This window comes from Hippoglossus stenolepis, chromosome 10 (genome assembly GCF_022539355.2).
Source record: "Hippoglossus stenolepis isolate QCI-W04-F060 chromosome 10, HSTE1.2, whole genome shotgun sequence".
NCBI classification, from domain to species: Eukaryota; Metazoa; Chordata; class Actinopteri; order Pleuronectiformes; family Pleuronectidae; genus Hippoglossus; species Hippoglossus stenolepis.
The window spans coordinates 16018005-16032901 of NC_061492.1; the positions used below are offsets into that span (position 1 = coordinate 16018005).

General features: G+C 44.3%; 1 protein-coding gene across 1 annotated transcript in view; it reads right to left on the reverse strand.

Annotated features, from left to right (window-relative positions):
* Window positions 1-14897, reverse strand: part of LOC118116366 (AT-rich interactive domain-containing protein 1B) — a 176153-nt gene that overhangs the window by 23294 nt on the left and 137962 nt on the right. Inside the window, exon 9 of the mRNA XM_035168042.2 lies at window positions 5647-5959. Within this exon, the coding sequence (XP_035023933.2) occupies window positions 5647-5959 (313 nt within the window). The remainder of the gene's footprint in view (window positions 1-5646; window positions 5960-14897) is intronic.

Genomic DNA, 14897 nt, shown 5'->3' on the forward strand with positions numbered 1-14897 from the left:
GAAGAAAAAAGCATCCTGTTGCAGCAGAGAGGGAGAGAAAGAGTGAGTGAAGGGAAGGAGAGAGAGAAAGCGGGGGAAAGAAGAGGAGGGATGGAAACAGAGGGAGTGGAGGCCTTGGAAGAAAGGAGAGAAAGATGGAGGGAGGGAAACTAGGGCCCGAGAAGCCAGAGTAGGGTTTGCATAGGTCCCTGGTGGACTGGCTGGGGGTGGGGGTAGTTTCAGCTCAGGGCCCCAGAGCTAGGTAATCGCTGTTCCATGAGAATAAGCTGAGGGAACACACACACACATTCACACACACACAAACTATCCAAACACCATCAGGCCAGGGTTCTTTCAGTTTGTTGTCTCGGAGTGGCCTGAGGAGAAAGTGAGAAAGAAACAGGGCTGGAAAACTCTCACCCGAGTTTTCTTGAAAAGTTACAGAATTTTGACACAGCATCACAGTTCATACACAGACAGACAGACAGACAGACACGACATATATATAATGATTGGCCTTTGAGGGCGGAAAAGCCATCATCACACACCTTGGAAATGCATTAATTAAACACACTGTGGTCACACACTTCAAAAGGAAAACTACTTTTCTATTGTTCATACACACCCTTGTTTTATTCCCTAATCCTACACACACACACACACATACACGCACACACACAACCATCTCTCTCCTCTTGTTATTCAGTCCACATGTGTGAAGGGCATCAGAGAAGGCCACTATCACACCGTGGGCAGAGTGTGTGTGTGTGTGTGTGTGCGCGTGTGTGTGTATGAGTGTGTCCTTGTGTTCATGCGCAGGGTGTGTGCTGTTGCCAAGGGGACGCCATGGTTACGAGGTGCCAGCCAACCAGCTGACGGTGTCTCTCTAGAAGTGGCAGCGTCTTTGTCCTTCATTCGCGGTGACAGGCCGCGCCGATGCCTCCCAGCGCTGCTAACTGGACGAGACAGCAGAAGTGCTGGGACTGCAGGAGTGTGTGATGGCTGAGCGGCCCTCCCTATCGATCCCTCGGCTGTGTGTGTGTGGGTAAGAGTGTGGAGAAGAAAGTGAGAGAAAAAGAGAGAGGCTGCTGGATGGAAGGATGGAGTGGATCGGCTGGAGGCCATGAATTATATATGGACCCAATCTGTTCTCAGGGCAGCTTGGGCTCATAGCTCCTCCAAACTCCTGACTCAACTCAGCACACAGACAAACACATGCACAGACAGAGGGGAGACCAGAATAAGTCCTCCACAAAAAAATAAAAGGACAGCTTTTAACATATTAAATCCAGAGAAAAGCTACTCTTCTCCCTCCCCTCCTTCTCAAACATCAAACAGCTCAGGATGGATGGAGGAGAAGCCATTTATTTTGCCCATCTAATGAAAGCAGAGCGCTCCGCAGCACTGCCAAGACTGCGAGCGACAAAGCGCCACAGGCAGCATCCTCCGTTCTTGACATTCAAGCGCTGCTCTTATTTATTTAGCAAATTTACTTACTAAGGAGGTCAGAAATGAATTATTTGGCAAGGATTTGCCTGGGAGCACTCTCCTCTCCTCTCTTCTTCCCTCTTCCAACATTTTTCTCTCTTCAATTTCCCTTTGATTTACGGCTCTTTTTTTTTCTTTCTCCGAGCTTTGCTCTTCTTCCACTAAGTGCTTATTTTTTCGACAGCGCCCGTTCCTATAGCTCCAGGAACTTTTTGTAGAGTGTCGCCGGCAGCGCTGGAAAGTCATTTGAAAAGCCAATTCTGTCCTCAGAAGCTGCTGCCAAGAAAAGCTTATACCTTTTAATACTTTCTGTTCTCTCCTCTTTTCCAAAAATTCCCCAACATCAATCCCCAAGCCCGTAAAATATTTTCTACCACACCTTTCCCCCAAACAAACTCGTACCTCCTCCACACTGACAGGCCTGACATTGTGTGTGTTATTTGAACATGTCAAAATTCATACGCTGCAGCTCGTCATCCCGGCAACTGGCAGCCTATAGTGCCCCCAACATGTCAACAAGCTGACATGAAACTGATTAACCTCATTTTCAGATCGACCAGAATTTGTGAAATAAGGTAAAAGTGCACAAACAAGTAACATATAGATGTTTGACTTTTACAGAAGTAAAACAGAAGAAGAAGCATAAATTCCTAGATTTTCAAATGATCCTTCTGCTTTAACTTTAAGTAGAGCGACTGGACTCTTTTCCCTGATTCCAAAACTCTGAAGGTCAACACTGTTTCCCCTCAACCACCAATCAAACTGATTAACCGATAAAAGCGGGACATTAGTTTCTGATTTCAGTCGGTTGGCGGAGGAGAAACTCTGAGAGGGCTTGAGGGAAAAAACACTCACGCCTCACTTTATGAAGATTTAATCACGACCCTCGCCTGCAGCCATGGGATACGAGAAGTGGCCCTCCTCTGTTCATTCGGCATTCTTTTCACTCAGGGTAATGAAGCCGAAGTGTGTCTACAAGTGTGTGAGGGTGTGTGTGAGTCAGGGGAGGATAGATATGGGGGATTAGAGGTGGAAATTTAGAGGGATTATTGGTGGGGAAAGAAGAGAAGGGAGGTGTTGAAGAAAAAAGAGGGAGAGAAGGAGCGAGCAGCCTGCTAGCCACTGATTTAGAAGGTCGTGAGTGGGCGTCCGTGGCAGTTCACACAGGGTTGATGCATCAAAGGGCGAAAACTAGACATGTGCTACGACTAACAACTTGTTTCGCAGACAGGGAGGAACTAGGTCTGAATGTTTCAGAATGTTGCGCTGAGATCTGGAGAGCAAACGGGGTACTGGAGCCTTTAACTGCAGGTTTTTCGTAGGCCAATTTTCTCCTGATCTCCCTTAGATGTTCTAAAGTGGGATCTGAGGAATAAAAACATAACAAGGCTGTGCTGGAGACAGCGGAGAACAAAAAGCAAATTGGGAGGAAGAAAGACAGAGGGAGATAAAACAGTCTGGGTAGGATAACAGAGCTGCACAGAGACGGAGAGGGCGATACAGTTGGGAGAGTTGGTAAAAAAGAGTGAAACAGGTGGGAGGAGAGAGAACAGAAGCAGAAGGGGAAGGGATGAAAGAGGCAAAATGAGCGACAGCAGACAAGAATAACAGTGAGGGTGAGACAAGCAGCAAAGAAACTGGAGTTTTCTGCAAAAGTGTTCATTGCAACAAAACATTTTGGCTCTTTTTTTCTGTTTAAACTAGTAAAAAATACTTCCTGTCAAATCTTCTATTTGTAAAAGATGCTATTATCAATATCCTGAATAAAGAAGAAGGCAGAAATTTGGTTCAGATTAGTGAAAACAAACATTGTCAGCCAGCTGGCAGACTTTTCTTTTTTTTACACCTGCTAGTCATATATTAGTCTTCTGCTGATCTGAATATCCAGCGTCTGCTAGGTTTTTACTCCAGTGAATGTTTCGCTTTGAATAAAGACAGGAGCAGCCTGGAAGTTAACATGCACAATGTTACAAGACGAACTGAACTGGCTTGCTATTATTATTAGTTATACGCCTATTCTTATTGGAAAGCTTCTTCACGTTCAACTATAACAATTTATTCAGCCGCTTAGTGTGTGGAGTTGTCCACTAAAAGGGGGTTAACCCCGTGTGTGGAGCATCAGTCTAATCCCACCACTTCCCTCTACACCTGACGCTACAACTCTACAACTTCAAAACAACCCCCCTAATGGCTCATATTAACAGCAACAGCAACCAACACTGAAGAGAGAAAGACAAGAGAGACTTCCAGTAGAAAGTAAAAAATAAAAAGCTGCTTTATGAAATGAAATGTGAAATGTGATCAACACTGATGATCCTAAACACAGCAAAGACCAGGAACCCACAGACACTTTCACAGTCAACAGTGAATCAATGTAAAGATGGAGAAATAGATGAAGACACAAAAATACAAATTTTAGAGAAATTAAACAAGCAGAGAAAGTCTCCTCCTCCAGCAGCACCACGGAGTGAGTGACACCTCTGGCGTCTTGGTGACTGTGAGCAGAGACTGACAGGCGGTCTGATTGGTCCCAGCAGTGAGGATCGTGTCGTGCCACTTCTTATTGACAGCGCAGCCATCTCTTAATAGCAGCGCCGCCCCCCCAGATGCACCTTAATTAATCACGTATACTGTCAGCCGCCCCCTCCACGAAAAATGTAGACACAAAGCACACAGGAACGTGTATGTGCTCCTTCGTGGTTGCCACTACAGTGACTAACACATGCCGAAGATGATAATGACTGCAGCGATGATGATGAAGGTGATGATGGCAATTACGACGACAACAGCGATGACTCCTCTTGTTTTGCTCGCAGAGGGGAGCGTGTGAGAAATATCATGTTCACTTTCCGTTCTGCTGAGCTTGAAACATTCACACAAACACGTTCACTTATAAACAGTTTGTGTTAAAGATACAAACATGCATCATGAGGGTGGCAGACCTACCTATGGTGCTGTGAGTGTGAGGATGACAGGATGCATGGGTGATGAGATCTGAGTGGAGGTGAAGGTTGTGGACGGGTGGAGTCAGAATGGGGTGCAGGCCAGTGGTTGGAGGTGGGTGGGGTCAGCTGCATCTGTGCTGGGGACCTTACATATGAGGGCCGCCTTCAGCCATCAACAAGAACCCCCCATGATAAAAAGAGAAACTTCATCATCATCACTGGCTCACAGTCTGACTCACGCATCATCAGAAATGAACATTGACACATGTTAATCTGCCACCTCAGCCTGCTCCCACGATGCATCACCATCGAACACCGCACACTGATTGGAGGAAGCGCAGAAACCCACCCTCCCTCTCTGAAGGCGACCATGTTTCCACAAGTTCCCCCCTGGTAGGGTTCAGCGAAAGTTTACTGCCCACACAATCCCACAACAGCCCCAGCCTCCAACGCTACAAAGACTCATATATTCAAAGCTCCAACCCTGATGGAAAAATAATATATCTTAACTCATATACCTTTATAGCATCAAAGTGCTCTGTATTTGTGTTGAGGTGCTTGGTGTCACCTCCATCTCTGGTGTGTTCACTGTTAAACCTGTGGTTCGCTTTTTCTTCGTTTTTTATGTTTTGACAGTATTCAACCCATACAGTCTACTCACAAGCCAATATCTCTCTCTCTGCAACAAACGGCACTTGGTGTATAGTGCGAGCTATCAAAATGTCAGGCACTTTATGAGATGTGGGAAAATAGGGATAGTTCTGCAAATGGCTCATAGAAGTGTGGAACCCCTGAGAACCAACTCACGCCAGCACATCTGAAAAGACTTTGAAAAAGAAGGAAAAAAAGACTAACTCTGTGGCACAGAAACTCTGTGTGGTGCTTTTGAGTGCACGTCCTCAGAGACAACCTGCAGCAGATAGTAAGTGATATAAGAAAGAGATGCTTGCTGTCCCCTAATTTTAGCCTGCCACTTTTTCTAGGTGAAGTAAAAAAAAAACTCAGTCCCACAAAAATAATTTAGGCCATTTCTATTGGAGTGGCACCGTTACACAGTTCTTCATTCAAGATCACTTTTAGGACCAATTAGGTGCAGGAACAATTATTCACACAAAACTATACACAGAGATAAAAAGCCATATAAACCAATTATTATTAAAAAAAAAACAGCTATTCATTTAAAATACAATATTTCTTCCATGAATCAGACCTCCTGTCCTTGCTGTGCTCTTACCTGTTGTGTGTTGAGTTGGCAGATCCCAGCACCACAGCGGCTCCTGCATCCTGAACCTTGCGGTTAGAGCTACCCAAAGACGGAGGACCCATCCCAGGCCCAGCTGGCTGAGGCATGCTGGGAGAGCTGGGAGCCATTGGCGGATAAACCCTATTCTGGTTGCTCGGGCCATGGCTACGTCCCACAGGTATGGGCTGGCCGGGACCCTGGCCGTGCATAGGGCTGGTAGCATTCATACCCAGGCTGTTGGGGCCGGGGCCGCTGTAGCTGGCACTGGCCGTCCCGCTGTAGTTAGAGGGACGGGGGTAGTTACCTGGAAAAAGACAACAAACGAATAAGCTGACAAATACTTAAAATCATTGAAAATGTCAGTATTACGCAAACAATGTCAGTGAAAAGGTAAAACATGGGATGTTGTCACTTGAAACATTTTACTTCCCACATGAATTTGATCGATTGCTTGCAAGAATGACACAAAATGGCTGCTGTGAAATACTGTAGTTGCAGATTGGTGCCACGAATCATTTCATTTGAGGGAAATGGAGCGTTTATCAAGTGTGTGTCAGCGGATACACTTATACCTACAACAGTGACACATACAACAATTTCATCCATCAGGAAAATAATGCGCCGACAGATGAGGAATGAGGAATGCAAAGTGCTGAAGTAAATTCTGATTCACCACCTCTACAACCTCCAGCGGACGCAGGAAGAAAAACTATATGGGCTGTGATCTGGTGACATTGCAGGTTGCTGGATGGCCCTGGGAACAATTGCCAAGCTTAAGGCCGACTTTGTGAAACACTTGAGAGGAGCTCTAATCTGCGGTAAATGCTTTCTTGTTGGCCCGGAGTGCCACCAGGCCCCGGTGCCAGGAGCTTTCCTAAGGCACACTTAAACCCCTTCATTTTGGCTCCAAAAGCCGGGCTCGCCTCCAACACCAACTGTAATAAGAGCTGAGAGAGAATCACCATGCTATCAAAAACAACATGTTCACCTAAAACACACCTACTGTACATGTAAGTGCACCACACATCCACACAAAGAGCACATCGCATTGTATTGCCTCTGCAGGCACTGGGCCTTTTCCACTGTGATATTCCCTCCCTGGGACAAATCCCCTGCAAAATAGAAATGGAAAATGTGGCATCCTCCATTGTGAAGGGGGCTATTTATTTTGATTTGATTAAGGGTGCTTTAGTTGGGCCTCACTGCTTAATCCTCTGAGAATATGTCTGGAAAAGGGGATCAAGTCCCTTTAAAACCTGAAGGCTTTTCCGCACGCTGAAACGAGGGAAAGTTGAATGACAATATTCCACACTGGGTGGGGGTGGGATGGTGGGAGGGGGGGACTCCGAAAAATGGAAATGGCTTCTCAGTGTCCTCGAGCTGCTTCGGTGAAGACACTTTCCACATGACATAAGCCTGCGAGTCCGACAGAGGGAGAGAGCAGGAGGAAGCGGCTCAGGGCGGTGGCGGAAAGAAGAGAGGAAGACAGGCAGACAGAAGAAGGGGAGGGGGGGGAAACAAACTCCTGCCCCTCAACCCCCGAGATAGGATTTATATTGAATCAAAAATAAAAGTCTTTCCCATAAAAGTCAGCAGCTCCGGTTGAATTTGTCCAGAAATTGTGATGAAATCTACTGTGGGAGATGGGGAAGAGAAGAAGCGGATTATTTCTGGGCAGGCTTTGGTGAGGCGGTGAGCTGAGTAAGGCTGACACCTGTCAAGGGTTTTGGGGCTATAATAGGGAAGCGTTCAGGAAGAAAGGGTGTCTGCTAACGAACACAGGAGGATACGTATGGTGCACAAGTGTGTGTGTCCATCTGCTTGTCTGAGTAAATGCATAAATATTACGTCGTCACAACCAGTGAAAGGTACATTTCCATGTTTCTTGCGGCGTACAGCGCTGTGGAAAATCCGGGGAGCGGTGGCTTGCAGCCTCTTTCCTTTATCGTGCTGCATGGAGAGTTTGCTGCAGATGAACGAGGCCCCAGTCAATGACCCCTCTCAACCCTCTTTGGACAGCTGCTGAGCCCCCATGTCATGGCTGCCTGCCAAACATTCTCAGTGGCCTGGGTGGACACTTTGTGATTTTTGGCTCTTGTGACAGACTGAGGCTCCAACACACCTCCCTGGGAGTTGTTTATATCACAAAGTCCCATTTGGACAGTCTGCATGTTTTCCCCTGTCTTCAGCAGACTGGCCAAAAGTTTCAACAAGTGGGAGTGAGAGTCTGGAAGTTTCCATGTGACTGGTTTCGGCTTTACTGGGGGAGCAGATGAGAAGCCAAATCCAACAGAATTGTGTTCAAAAAAGTATCATTAAGTCACGCAGCATTGAGAGAACTTATCAGTGAGGATACGCTACAATTTGAAATGTTCTAGTAGTGGGCTGCATTTGCCTTGGCTGACAAAGGAAAGACAGAGTAGCTGTGGGACTGGGTTAATGCTAAGCTTTCCTGTGAGAGTCCCGCTCTGTCCTGACAAGAATGATTCACTTCCTGAAGGATTGGTGCTGCGCCAGAGCACTTCTTCAAGGACAGATAGCGCACTAACCCGCTTTTAAAAATGACTGACAGATCCACGCCGAAATTAAATGTGTCATTCATGGTTTCTAAAGCTGTGAAAGTGCCATTCAGATTACATTAGACCCTGGATCACTGCAGAGGTCAAAGACAAAATGCAGATGACTATAGATAAGATAAGATAAAATTGCATATATTAAATTATACTAAAGGTGCTGATACAGGCCTCTTATTGACAGAATCCGTTGCATGACATATTGTTTTTTATTAAATAAAAAAACATTAGGATACCACAATGACTATATTTACAGAGCTGAATTGATAATATGAATTCTTATCAGGCAGTATGAGTTGTGAACAGGTGGTGGCATCAACCCAACTTTTATTTATTCATGATTTATTTTCTCTCTATTGTGTTAACTCTTAAAAAAAGCACAGTGTAAGTAAGAAATAGCACATCCTGGCATTCAAACAGGCCACTTATGTTATCATTAACATACAGCAGGCACCTACTGCACCCACTTCTGTGAAAGCTTCTCATCCTTCTCTGGAAACCAATCAAGGAGGGACAAAAGCAAAGGAGGACAAGGAGGATGTCATTTCTTATTTGTCCCATCTTCGCGTCCTTGTGGGTCAGTCTTGGTTTCCTGACTGATTCTCAGGCGCTCGGTGCCTTTGGGGAGTCTTGGTGGTATTTATAGCGCAATGGAGGGGAGGAGAAGGAGAGCTCATGGTGCTTCGCTCACAATTTCATGGAAATTCCCGGCACGGTCACGCATTCGGCAAACGCTATATATCGTACGCCAGGTTTAATCCCTGCATTCCCGCGGGAGAGCTGGAGTGTGACCGAGCAGATTACCGTCTACTGCTTCCTCAGCAGAGTGGACCGTCCAATGCTAACAGCCGAGGCAGTCATTTTCCCGGCCACGGTGGAGTAAGGTATAAGGGTACAGCGACGCAGCCTCCGGATCTGTGAACTCCATCAATAAGGAGTGGAACGCAGATTACATGGCTGCATGCTTGAGCTCCCAAGGACAGAAGCGCGGGCAGGCTGTCCATGTCCGTGTGCGGCCAAACACAAATAAAAGAAATGAATAACAGCATTTTTGTATCTGTTACTTTTTCTGTGGATGTGGTAGGGGTTGGGATTGGGGGAAGATTGTAGGGGTGTAGTGTGTCAACAAGGAGAAGACAACCTGTTACTTCTGTTCCACTCTAGGGGTTTCACAGACAAGTTGACTATTAAAACCACGAGTCGACACTGTATCAACATAGACAACTCAGTCATCTTTGGGTTTGGCACAGTGTAGTGTTGAAGCAGTAGCTGTGGCATTTACAGCAAATAAGCAGCAGGGGGGGCTGTTGTTAATGACAAGTCATAGTTGTCATCAGTGACTTTAACATTGCAGTGTGGGTGCTAAAGCAACAGACATGCCGCAAGAACTGGAAGGAAACATGGCCACAAGTACAGATTCAGATGCTCGACTAAAGTGGGAAAATACTTAAACCGGAACAGATAAAACCTTCAGCTGCAGTATGTGTAAGGCTGCCCTAAAGTACAAAAACAATACCAGCTCTATGCATTACCATCTAAAGCTACAACCGCTTACGGCTAACGCTAGCAGCAGGAAAGTTAACGGAGAGAAGCGACAACAGAGAGGACAAGAAATGCAAACGACAATCGGAGATTTCTCTAAATGTCCTTTCACTGAACACCAAGCATCACCTCTCTCTCACACATTGACAAGGGTCAGAAAAATATGTCTCCCACGATTAATTGACTAGTAAAAAAAAATAAAATTGACAACTACTCCCATCCTATCCAGCGTGTGCCTTATGACTGCATTATATGTCGTACTGTGTACTATGTTTTGAGTACTTATTATGTTGCATAATTATATGCTCTGTTTTTGCGTACTTGTATGTTCTGTCTACTTATATGTTTACACCCGGGATCAGAGAGAAAAGGCATTTCAATCCCATCTATGTCCTGTACATATGGCAGGATTGACAATAAAGTTGACTTTGATTACCTAATTGATTTCATGTCAGGAGTCAACATTCTAAACCATGGCTGCTATTTATCAATACCAATCTCCTCAATTTTTTGCTTCCAACAGAACTTCATGTGTCATATATATTAAGTAAAACATTATTTTACTTAAAACTTAATTTAAAAAGTTTCTAAGCACCTGTTTGGAATCAAGTCTGTCAGTAATGTCAGTAAAGTTCCTTTTGGCTGTGTACAGTTTCTAAATCCCAGTAAAATTCTGCAGTAGACATGACTTACTAGGACATTTTTCCCCCCGCATCTCTGCTTGCCTGAGGCCCGCACATCCTCTCTCAGCCACCTCAGCACCTTCCCCGGCAGGGTGTCTGAGCCTAGGCAGAGCCGGGCTGTGCCTTGGGGGCTGCCGAGCTCCACACACTGTCAATGTCCAACAAAAAAACTCCATTCCTTCCCTCCTCCCCCCAGACGCTGGCTCTTGAGTCATGTTTTTTTTTTTTCTGGCCCGAATTACATGTCGGCTGCGGCAAGGCACCAAGACCTGAAAGTGCTGTCTGAAGCATGGTCATTACCAGCGGAGTGCTTAACCCCTCTGGGGGACTGTGCGATGGGTGGGAGAGAGAGCAGAGCCGACACAGTCTCTAAATCTCTTTCCTGTAATGGCATGATATCCTCCTCCTCCTCCGTCTGTCTTGCGTCCACTACTTTCAACACGCTGGCTCCGTATCACGTTCATTCAGTGCATGTCTTGAAAACAGCTGTTGGAGTCCTGAGGACAGGCCTGATATCAACACACTGTACCAGATCAGTTTTACTTAAGATAAACTGGGCTTTCAAAGCACAGCCATAAACATTTAGCGGCTTAAATATTTTGGGGAAATACTGGGAAGTCCAATCACTGTAAGAGCTCTTACTCAGACAGTGAGAAAACATCAGAAGCGAAAAATGTTGGCACGGTTCAAGTGTACATTAATCTAAAACAAACAAACCAAAAAAACTTTGGCTACAGTATCGGAAGCAGTCTTATCTACTCCAATGTCTATGGAAATAACTACAACATACTTCAGTATTGTTTGGAGAAGCACCATATCCTGCTGCAGTCTCATGTGTCACGATAACTGTTGAATAGAGGCTAATATGGCCCTAATAAAAGAGTGAAAGAGCTGAAGCATCAGACAGTTTTATTTGTTCTTAGTCACACACACACACACACACACACACACACACACACACACACACACACACACACACACACACACACACACACACACACACACACACACACACACACACACACACACACACACACACGTGTGAGGCCCGAGACTACGCCAAGAAAAAACAGAGCATCTGAGTTCATGAACTTGGAGTGAGTTTCCGTGTCAGCTAATGTGGCTAATTTGTTAGTGTGCTAGGAAGAGGGAAGGCGAGCAGATGGAGCTGTCATTAAGAACAATGACCAGCAGCTGTCTGTCCTGTTCAGCCGAAAACAGGCTTCTGACAGGCCCCTCGAAGAACTGGGGCCCCAGATCTGACCTCTAGTCCATATGAATGGTTTCCTGTACTGAAAACTAGGTCGATGGCAAGTACAGCACTGTTTTCATATTTCTGAATGTGATTGTGTGATAAAAATGGGTCTAGAAAAATTCGGCCAGGTTAAAAAGTGAAATGCAGTGTCGTAAATCATGTGCAAACACACATTCCTGGTAGAAAACTGATTCTCCTATTTATCCCTTGAATTTTTAGATTTGATTACTTTCCAGATAAAAAAAATCGTATTTCATAGTATTATTGGTGTGGTGTGCTGTGTTTTGGCATCTAATTAGCCTTTAAACTCATGAATGGATTTCTATAAACGTATTGCCTTAATTTTAATTGCATGTTCTTTCTACCAATGCAGCTCATTGTGTTCTTTTAAGACAGGACTCCTTTTTCTCTAAATGTCTACTAAAGGTTGAAATAGGATTGAGTTAAGTTAAATTAGAGATGAATATAAGTGTTGTCAATGGGAGATGACAAAGGGAAAAGAGAAATCCATGCAGCCACACAAGTGCCAGTTTATGTTCTCCCTGTGCTGTTCTCTGAATATCTAAATGTAGGAAAAATGCAAGTAAGTTGCATATGTATAAAACTTGAATGAGATTATACATACATAACTTATATGTACTGTATATGTACTATATATGTGTGTGATGAGAAGACAGCCGGCCTGAGCTGTTCTTTCTGTTTCCGATGGGAACATCCTTCCTGTCATCTGAGTGAGATTTCACGCTCATCTGCCTCCAGAGCCTCTTCCAGGCTCGTCCCCCTCGCTGTCACTCCCTGCTTACTTTATTCCTCCTTTTTTTCCCTCAGCTTACTGGGCTGTCAGCCCAACCAAAGTCACATTAAGAGATAAGAGTGGGCGGAGAAGGGAGACCAAATACCAAATGCATTAGGGCTATTAATCAACATTAATGAATGCGAGGGAGAGGCCGCAGTTTTGGGAAAGCTCGCGCATGGATGGGCGTATTTATCAAGGTGACACATTAAAACACGCATTTACCAAAAAATACCATAATGTTTCATCTGGTGTGTTGCCAATGGCAGGAAAACGAAGTACAACAGCAGATGTCAATGTTTATTGGATGGCCTGGAGAAAACGTTGGAGAAAAACAAGTGAGCAAAGACTGCTTAATTATAGAGAACGATCCAAACTTTTTTTCTCCTCCAAATTTCCTGAAATCTGTGACTTGTTTTTCCGAGGTTTTTTGTGCATTGAGTATCAATAAAAGCTCAGATTGATGGTTGATGTGACTGATTTAACAAATGGTTCATCGAACAGGCCTACACACTGTGGTGAACATTGTCTGGAAGGGCGTTTTCAAAATGATTATTTAAGAACATAGATACATTGACTCCACTGAAGGTCTTAACCTAATAGAGTTTAAATTAGTTAACAATATCTGGAACAACTATAGTGACTGTTTGAATGAGCAGAGAGGTTGGCTGGGCTGAAAATCTAGAAGACTACCTGGATATATTCTGGTATTCATGTTTGCATGTTGTGTCTCTGTATGAGGTAATATATGAATCTTGTTAATCTCACTGGAGGTCTGCCTGAAACAGAGCTGGACCCAAGCTTGAAACAGATCCATCTTAAATTTGAAAGCTTGGACCCAGACCCATTCAAAAGTAAACTGGCACTGACTTCACCATTGATATCGCTACTGCTAATAACAGGCTAGCCCTGCAAACATTGTGTTTTTAATAATGTAACACTAGTAGCCTTATCCCCTGAGCCTGGCATGATGGATATAATGCATCCTCCAAAGAGTTGATTAAATACATCCAGCTTTTCAGTTATTCCTCTTTTGCTGATTGAAATAGAGAGACTGATCCTCCACTCATTATTTCATCTTAAAAGACCACGTGCTGTCACAGTGACGGATGTTTAGAATCCGTTGAGTTTTGTTTCATCTTGCATAATAAAGATGACGTCCATAGTTTGTCCTGATTTAAGATTAGGGGAAATGGGCGACTGCCTTTATATCCTTCTACAAACACTACACTGAGTATACAAAAGTCTTCATGTATTTGAAGGAACCATGTCTGAGGAGTAAGAGATGAACTATGAAAAACACCTTTATTGTCCCTTTCTGAGATCCTAATATTAAGAGATTGAGCCCATTTACAGGACTGGACATTATCATCATTCAGTGGATAACCTGACAAAGTGTCAGTCTCCCTCTTGAGTCTGGAGCTAACTCATAATCAAATCATGAGGGGAATCAAGAGGTCTGTCCAGGGTTCAAGTTTCTTATAAATATTCTGAGAGATGCACCCTTAGACGCCCGTTTTTTTATGCCCGCTGTGAGACCCAGTGACCCACCACACGGGATGAGGGATGACTGCATCTGTGTGTGCGTGCATGAGTTGTAAAAAGAGCGACGGACTTAGAGACAGATACAGAAGTTGGATATGATTTTTAAAATTAGTCTTTTGTATTCCTCATTAGCAAAATCTCTTTGAAACCAGTGACACCGTTGTGTCAAGGCCCAATGTGACTGTGGAATGGGGGCCAACATCCGTCAAAAAAAAGACAAATGTGGCTTTCCCATCCGAGGCCAAACTTCTCTATAACACCTCACTCCAATATTACTTGTCAAGCAAAACCTGCTCCACAGATCTGGTGTCAGGTAAAAGTCAACAAAGGATGTGAACACAGGCCCAGTTATTGGTTTATATGATTAAATATTAATATGAAAACATAAAGGCAGCGGATTGTGGGGAGTCAAATTCACTGACTTTTGGTTTTGAATGGTCTTTCTTGGCATGAAAGTTAAATCCTCTATTTTGACAAAATTGTGACAAGAGTTGTTTTATGTTTTGTGCTCCAAGGACTCAGTTATGAGAGTATCAAGATACTGACACATGACAAATTTGAGGTGGACTGTTTTTGATCAGATTAAAAAACTAATTGTGTCTTTAGGAGATTGTTGAATCAGATGCTTTAAGCGAGAGTTTCTCGCCTCTGAGCCCCACAATAAAGGTGCCAAAGACATGCGACCTCCATTATCCCCAAAGTTGGTTGAAGCATTCAAAGGTTATAGTTATAAAATGCACCTACATGCACATGTCTCAATGTTTGCTGTGGTGCCGTAAATTGTGTTGCTGCAACTGGAGCTCATCTTTCAGAATTACTATTGGGGCCAGCGAAAATCCGAAGGACGAAGA